The sequence below is a fragment of the Typha angustifolia genome, chromosome 15, assembly GCF_048772165.1.
Source record: "Typha angustifolia cultivar Huaian chromosome 15, ASM4877216v1, whole genome shotgun sequence".
NCBI classification, from domain to species: Eukaryota; Viridiplantae; Streptophyta; class Magnoliopsida; order Poales; family Typhaceae; genus Typha; species Typha angustifolia.
In genome coordinates, this window is record NC_133253.1 from 19,851,877 (window position 1) to 19,860,581 (window position 8,705).

An 8,705-nucleotide genomic window follows, 5' to 3' on the forward strand; every position below is an offset into this window, starting at 1 on the left:
ATATCTCATAATATTTATTAATTTCATTAGCAAATCGTCTACTACCATTATTTTAAATAAACCACTTTAGCTTAATACACAACATATTAATGTAGCTTAAATAAGGTTTCCTTCAAACTTAGGGTTGTTAGGCATGGATTAGATCTAAGTTTATTGATACCTGATTCGAACTTTACGGTATAGGTACGTAATATACATATGTGCGCGTATAGCTGTATGTCTTCTTGAGTCCATTTGAGGCCTAGCTTGATTGAGCCAACGTCTACCCAATACGAGTTAGTATTCGTATTGGAATTTGGATTGGATCAAGAATGATTAGATCTAGTCGGTTCTGGGTCAAGTTAGGTCAAGATAGGATGACACGGATCCGAACTTCCATTTCGGGGTGAATCCCGATCGATTAAAAGATCAACCGCTCGCATCGCGCCCGGAAGCAACTCCACGATGGCTCTCTCCGCCCCTCCCTCCACTACTCCAAACCCTCTCAAAACCCTCGCCAAAACCCCCTTCCTCCCATCTCTCTCTCGCCCCCTACGCCTCTCCCCCGTCTCGAGAAACCCTCGCTCCCTGTGCAACTTAGCTCGCGCCTCCCTCCTCGCCGCCGACGCGGGCCACCGCGATGAGGTCCTACGCGCCGCTCGCGGCGGGCTCGGGAATTGCCTCGCCGAGACCCACCTCGATCGCACTGTTCCAGGCCTCGGATCCAAGTCAAGTGGCAAGGTGAGCTGCGGTTGCCCTTGATTTCTCCTTTGTCATGCCGTGTTGCTTCGATGCTCCTATGAAGCCAAGTTGGTATTTTTTCTTAAGGTGAGAGATGTTTACGACAGCGGAGAGTATCTTGTTCTCGTCACCACCGATCGGCAGAGTGCTTTCGATCGGGTTCTCGCCTCAATACCTTTTAAAGGCCAGGTATTTATTTTAAAAGGTCTCTCACACATACATCTGGTAATTTAATTGTATAATCTTAGAAAGTCTATTATCTTACTGTTACTTGCTCCGGATCGTATGCTTTTTGAAATATCTTAGGTTCTTAACGAGACGAGTCTGTGGTGGTTCAATAATACTCGCCATATTACTCCGAATGCGGTTGTTTCGTCTCCTGATAAAAATGTGACAATTGCAAAGAAGTGCTCAGTCTTCCCGGTTGAATTTGTTGGTGAGTTATCTTGTTTGTTCTTCTTTCCATTGACTTATTTAAGGACATATATATAGTTGTCAAACATGAGATTCTCTTATAAACTAAGAAAGAATCAAGTAAGAAGGTGGTGTTGCGGGATTGGGTGAGATGGAGAGCAGCGTTTGTTTGGTGCCATCGGTTTGCTCCTTAATGACAAGACGGTATATATTTCGTGTAAATCCTCAATACAAGGTCCATATGAGCTATTTCCCGTTTGCATAGAAAGATATACTTTTATTGACTGAACAATGTAGAGCTTCTCAAGTTTAAGAATCTGTAGCATCAGTTCTCTTGCTCCTCATAGACTTTTTTCTAACTCAACTTCATTTTTTTTATCTATTTAATTCCACAACATTTGACATGACGTAGTCTAATGAATATTTGCAGTAAGAGGTTTTGTCACTGGTAGCACTGATACATCTTTGTGGACGGTTTATAACAAGGGTGTGAGGTCTTACTGTGGCAATGTCCTTCTTGAGGGTATGTATGTTACTTGCTGATGCAGTGTTTTTGACATTGCTATAACTTTCATTACCCACTGTTCACTTTATGCATTGCAGGTATGGTAAAAAATCAAAAGCTTGCTGCAAATATTATTACACCTACAACTAAAGCTGTTGATCATGATGTTCCTGTGACTCCTGATGAGGTTTGTTTTAGCTGATCCCTCTGAGTTCAAATATATAACCTATCAAAGTTGACAAACAAATATATCAAGATCTGTGAAGTGTCTTGTAATTAATTAAGAGCATGCGGTGGCTCATTGAACTGTGGGAGTAAATTCCACACCCTTGTCTCACAGGCAGAAGATGGTGTTATACTGTTATTCATATTATTGTCACTGTGGGGACCTCATCTTTTATAATTTTTAGTAATACTCCTTCATCATTGAATACTGTGTAAAATTTCTTACAGGGCTTTTTGTAAATCACCATCTTCATTTATCTTGGTTGCAAAATCCCTCCTCATTTTGGATATCTACAGTAACTATTCTTCAGTTATATTTGCAATGAAGCTAAGTTGAATATCCTGATAATCTCCAAGAATGCAAATGTGGCAGATGCTATTGGCTGCTTCACAATGATTTGACAACAAAGTGTAGTTAATTTTACAGTTCACAGTGGATACATGTGTTGTTAAATTGAAGTCACAGAGCGGATAATGAAAGGGTGTAAATAAGTTATTCTTTTTTATGGTAATCTTAATATGTAATATGTCTTATGAAGCTACATCAAGTATACAATGCTGTATATCGTCAGAGATGTAATGTGTAGATGCCTAATAACAGTACCTTTTTGGAAGCATGTTTCTATGACTGTGTTAGGCGTTTTTTTTTTCTTTTTGGATTTCATTTCTTGCTAGTACCCATAATTATTGTTCTTATAGAATAATTCTCTTATCCAGATAATCAAATCTGGGCTGATGTCCAGACATGATTATGATGAAGTAAGCAGCAAAGCCTTGAGCTTGTTTGCATATGGGCAGGTCAGTTATTGTCATGTTTATTAATCAATTCTTATTATGCTTGTCTTAATGGCCTCCTTTTGCATTTCAATTTTTTAAAGTAAAATGCCTTCATGCATGACTGACTGCTGGACTTTGGCTTCTGTTTTTCTTTTATCCTTATCCACATACCAGTCAAGAGGGACATTCATGGGCATATGCCTCAGCATATTTTTACATTGCCTCTGGATGTTGTTGCCTTCCGAAGTTCCGATTATTAGATATTCCATGTCCTTCTACATAGGTTACTGCTGCATTAACTTTCTCTTTCTTAGTTAATCATGTTGTAAATTTGTAGTTGAGATTTTAAGCTTTCAATAGTTTATCCTGAACACAAGTTAGCACCATAATTAAGTGCCTACTTCAGGGACATTTGGATGTGTTTAAAATTAATAACTTTAGAAGATCAAAGACTGAACAATGTGGAACCACTGTAGTACAATGTACTTTAATATCAAACTTTGACTGCTATGCTTTTATCTATTTGGAACATTGCATGTCCCGATAGTAGTGTGTATCGTAATTGATTCTGATGATAGCTTAAAGTAGGCACGAAATCACCAATTTGTTAGTTGCTGTTAAATGTCTCCATGTTAAATCTTTACTGTTGATATGAAAAGTTTTGGTTATCAGCTCAAATGATGACTTTGTTACTTGCAGCAAGTGGCATTGGAGAATGGTCTTTTACTTGTTGATACGAAGTATGAATTTGGGAAAGGAGCTGATGGAACTATTATGTTGATTGATGAGGTTGGATGTCCTTATCATTGATATTTTGGTCATCTTTTCTTTGTCTCCATCATTTTCCATAGAAATATCATTGCAGGTTATTTTGTTTTCTTCTGATCATTCAGGTGCATACCCCTGATTCCAGCAGGTATTGGATTGCTAATTCTTATGAGGAGAGATTTAATGCTGGCCTTGAACCTGAAAATGTAGATAAGGTAAAATCTGATATAAATTGCAAAATACAGTTGTAGTGCATATTGCAGCATTTCTCCCGTGCCGTTCTTCTCCATAAAGATATGCTTCTCAATTTAGGATATTGTTTTGTCGATAGCAATTTGCTGACAGGATTATTGGATTGTTCCCAGGAGTTTCTAAGATTGTGGTTCAAGGAGAACTGCAATCCATATGCTGATGAGGTATATCATCTTTTAATCCTCCTTTTTGCGTCCGCTTATTACTTGAAGATGCATTTGAATTTGCCTCATTGATGGAAAATTTCATGTGAACAATAAAGGACCCATATGGCCAACCACAATTAGTTTGCAGTTCAGTTTTTTGCAGTTGACTTGTTAGATTTATCTAATAGATTTGAAATCCCAGGTTCTACCAGAAGCTCCTCAAGAACTTGTGTGTGAACTTGCCTGGCGGTATGTACTAATGGAATTATGCTGCCCTCCATTTACAAAGTTGTGATTTATATTCTCATACCACAGTTGTCATTTCATGTTTGACTTAGCTGATATAACATGCACTACAGGTACATATTCCTTTTTGAAACTATCACAAAAACAAAGTTTGAGCTGTCAGGGAAGGAGGTATATTAGAACATCTTAAAGTCCCATCTCTTTGGTCACTATATCTCAAATTTGATTTGCTATTACGTTTTGACAGGAGCCAATACATGAAAGGATATCCAGGAATGTCTCGCAAGCCCTATCATGTCTATGACTGCTGAAAACTCTCAAGGAGAGAAGTTTTAGAAGCGAAACCCTTCAGCTTTCAATATTCTGTGATGCTCCTCTTCCTTTTTCAAAACACAACTCAGTTCTTGAATTGGTTGCATTTCTGGGGAACAAATGCTCAACTCCCTGAATGCAGGGTGGTATTGTTACCCTTCTTTTCTTTCTCATGTCATTCGCCTAGCGCACATCATATCGATGGTGCTTGCTACGGTATAATGCTGGGGATCCCCTGGCCATGTTTCACATACAGATCAACTGTATCGATGAGATTTTTATCTTTTTCTTTAGATAAAATGGGCAGCAAGATAGCCCAATTGTAACTTATCTAGTCGGTTGACTAGATATTTTACTTTACATGAGAGGGACAACGCGAATCAATTGTGAGTTACTTAGTTTATTGCTGAAATTATTTTGTATTTTTCAGATAACATTAGACTTCTGCGAAAAAGATCGCCCTTTCGGCACTGAAATACAAATAATTTCCTCTTTTTCTTTGTTAAGGGCTATTTAAAGGAGTATTTATAATGATCTACTGAAACAAGAGAAGAGAAAGCGAGAGTATAGAGAAGTTTCGTTCGTTCTGTTTGTTGAATAAGAGAGTTTTAGTTTTTCCGATATAATTCCTTCCCACTGCGTAATGAATGACGTCAGCGAGCCAATAGGCATGCACGAATAGTCTCACGGTCTCACTACTCACCAGACAGCGAACCTCTCAAAATCTGCCCGAGACTTATGTCGAACTCATTGACCCGCAACTCCTCTTATTCTAATAAATAGTTGCCGAGTGGGAGTTAACCCCAGATCAAATAAGAGAGAAGAGAGAGAGGTGCAGCAATGGCAGCAAAAGGAGTGAAGCTATTTGGCATGTGGGCTAGCCCATTTGCCTTAAGGGCGGAATGGGCTCTCAAGCTCAAAGGAGTCGAGTACGAGTACGTGAACGAGGACTTGCCGAACAAGAGCGAGGAGCTCCTGCGGTACAACCCGGTGACCAAGAAGGTCCCGGTGCTCGTCCACGACGGCAAGCAGCTGGCGGAGTCGCTGGTGATCGTTGAGTACGTCGACGAGGCGTGGAAGGATGGGTATCCCATCATGCCCAAGGATCCCTATGAGAGGGCTCAGGCTCGCTTCTGGGCCAAGTATGCAGAGGATAAGGTATGGGCATTAAAATAATTATTATGACCTCTCGTCTTGCTTATTACTTAAGTTTCAGTTAGAATTATGTACAGAAACATAAATTTATTTTATTCTGGCTGCAGTGTCTACCTGCGTTCTTCGCTGTTTATTTCACAACAGGGGAGGCACAGATGAAGGCTTTACAAGAGACTAAGGAAAGCTTTAAGTCTCTGGAGAAGGCCCTCGAGGGGAAGAAGTTCTTTGGAGGAGAAACAATAGGATATTTGGACGTCGTCGTCGGTTGGTTTCCGTTTTGGGTCCGAATCATCGAAGAGATAGCTGGTGTTGATATTGTGAATGGCGAGGACTTACCTTTGATGAATGCTTGGTTCCAAAGATTCCTAGATGTTGAAGTGGTGAAGAAGTCTTTGCCTCCTAAAGATAAGGTCTACGAACGGAACAGGGCTCGACGTGAAAAGTTACTCTCGGGACAACCATGAGACAAAGTTTGATAAGCTAGCATGCGATAGCTCCACTGGAAAACGGATAAAGATGAGAGGCAGTTCTTGAATTTAAGCAGATACATTTAAAATCTGAATAAAGTGCCGAAAATATTATGTATTTGAATATAAATATTTTTTTATTAACTTTGAGTCAGATTTAAGCCAGATTCACATATTATTAATGATGAATTAATCGTGAAATTTAAAGAGCTTAAAGAGTACTTTAGTGTTATATATTTACTTATTTAAATTAATAAAGAGAAGTAAATAAAAATTAGCTCTGAACTTAGTACCATATTTAATATTTAAAAAATATTAGTATGGTATATAAGTGTAAATCTTTTTATAAGCTTTGAGCCATAAAAGAATACTAATTTTATGGGTAAAACTATTTATACAAATCAATTCAAGCACGTGCTCGGTTTAGTTCGTTCGCGTGGGTTAAGTTCAAAATTAGTTTTTGCCTAATACAAGTTCAAGTCGGGTCAGGTTGAATCCAAAGTAGTGCATCTCTCCAGATTAAAACTGTCAATTAGTTGATTAAACTCGAAGTGAGGCATCCCATAATATTTAAACGGTTAATCAGTTCAAATATGAAGTGTTGCATCTTTTCATAACCGGATTCTAATTGTTTGCATCATTTTTTCACAAAAATTATTCATTCCTTTTTAGTATTCTATCTACAATTGAGAGAAAGTACTTACGATTTTAGTAAGATAAGTAATTTGGATAGCAACTTATTTTCGAGTGTAAGACAATCGTTATATCATAAAAGACTAACGTCTACTGTTTCAAAAGCTATTTACGAAGGATGGATTAGTCTTAAGAAAATATTGTTTAATACCAGACTTGGCTATACAAAACATTTCTATGTAATATGTAAATTTTTAATTTAATATCCTTTATTGGATCGAACTTTTTTGTTATTTTAAAATCATATTATTATCACCAACATAAAGTTCATATTATATTATCCACCCTATGGTTGGTACAGAAGACAACACATTTTTCCTTGTATCTCGCATATGTGCTGTAATCTCTTCCTAAGGGAGGCATAAGTTGTTTATCAACTCTTCGTTTCATCCATCGCTAGCCAAATAGGGTTCCAACAAGCAACAATGCCCACCATACCAATCATTTCTCCTCCAAAGAACTTCCCCCGGAAGCATTGTTGCAAAGTTTGTAAAGCCCTCTCGCAGCTCTTACACAACCTTAAAGTTTTTCCTCCCCCTCCCCGCCTTGGTCAGCACAGCAGAAAAACTGCAAGGGGAGAGAGAGAGAGAGAGAGAGAGAGAGAGAGAGAGAGAGAGAGAGAGAGAGAGAGAGAGAGCTCATACAGTATCACTCTCTTCTCTAGTCTTCTTTATCGTGAGTTAGGTTGCAAAGAATTGCATCTGGTTGATGATTGCATGATCATTTATATACAAAGCTAGAGTTGATTTGCTGCGCAATTCAAAGGGATCATCCGATGAATATCTTTAAGGATGAAATAAGATAAACGAATGACATCTCACCAATAATAAGAGTTTAACGTATTTCCAAAATACATAGTTGATAGATAGACGGTGTTCCATCAATTCAAGAGTTTGGCTTATCACTAAAACTTCACTTTCAATCTCTGAAAGTTAAAAGAGGTCTCACCTCAATCACAACGTAGGAAAGAAAATATTTATTCAATAAAAATTATATCTAGTACATATTTATAGTTTCCATCCACATTTACCGATCTGAAAAATAAAAACATAATCTCAAATAATTCTAACCGGATAAAGCTCTAATTTTATAATGATTCTGAACATAACTTTAACTAGGACTTTGAAAAACAAACTTGACGTAAACTCTGTAAAAGTTAAATTCAAACTCAGTTAGAATATAATTTAGGATGTTTGAATGAGTCCGCAAATCCCTGCGTCATTTGCCTACATAGAATGTCGGCTAGTTATATGTTACCGATCAAACGTATAGATTGTGATTCTTTCTTTGTCGGTCAAGGTTGCAATACTCACAGGTGACTCAATGAACAAGGTTTCCTGGAGAGTAAGTTTGGACTTCCAAATCCATCTTGAATTTTTGGACAAAGGCTTGCTCATCACTTACGTCAATATATCCAAGACTAGAGACAATTCAGAGAGGCAGCATGATGGATGGATATATATGGTCAAAAGTTAGAACACAACTGGGACGATAAAAGATTCAGCTAGGCTCAAACTAGACTAGACACCATCCTAAGATTAGAACGTAAGAAAGGAGCCTCTTTTCTAACAATCTTTAGACCAACAGAGCTTTAGTGGCTCATTTAGGATAAACATATCCACAGCAATGCAATTTTGAGGCGAGAAGACTTAAAACTTTAACCTGGGCAACCAAAACCCCTGTTATATATGGAAATTAGACGGGATGGAAAACTAGATTAATCACACTTCCTAGTTAACTCCACTCTTCTCTTCCAAGTTCCAACCCATGGAGTCCTCACTTGTCAATCGTTTACGCTTTCCTGTTTCTGACGTACTATACTACATTAAAGTCCCACATTTTAAAATTGACACCTTCTTCGCAAGATATGAAATAGATGTGGATGAACTTTGCAACACTTAATCATATATTACACCTAAGATGGTGGCAAATTTCGCGTGACATATGGGGCTTCCTCTGTTCTTTGACAAGCTGAGCAGGCAAAAAATATCCTATCATTTTCTGAAAACAACTCGCATTAAATTC

General features: G+C 38.0%; 2 protein-coding genes across 2 annotated transcripts; both read left to right on the top strand.

Annotated features, from left to right (window-relative positions):
* The first annotated feature begins 391 nt into the window (after positions 1–391).
* LOC140779328 (phosphoribosylaminoimidazole-succinocarboxamide synthase, chloroplastic-like) lies at positions 392–4,835 on the top strand. Its single transcript, XM_073124352.1, has 12 exons — positions 392–720; positions 808–909; positions 1,027–1,156; positions 1,565–1,657; positions 1,738–1,826; positions 2,582–2,662; positions 3,341–3,430; positions 3,535–3,624; positions 3,775–3,825; positions 4,010–4,056; positions 4,167–4,224; positions 4,301–4,835. Exons 1-12 carry the CDS (start codon positions 445–447, stop codon positions 4,355–4,357), a joined length of 1,164 nt encoding a protein of 387 aa, XP_072980453.1. The 5' UTR covers positions 392–444; the 3' UTR covers positions 4,358–4,835.
* A 224-nt stretch (positions 4,836–5,059) lies between these two features.
* LOC140779329 (glutathione transferase GST 23-like) lies at positions 5,060–6,208 on the top strand. Its single transcript, XM_073124353.1, has 2 exons — positions 5,060–5,523; positions 5,628–6,208. Exons 1-2 carry the CDS (start codon positions 5,206–5,208, stop codon positions 5,982–5,984), a joined length of 675 nt encoding a protein of 224 aa, XP_072980454.1. The 5' UTR covers positions 5,060–5,205; the 3' UTR covers positions 5,985–6,208.
* Positions 6,209–8,705: the final 2,497 nt, after the last annotated feature.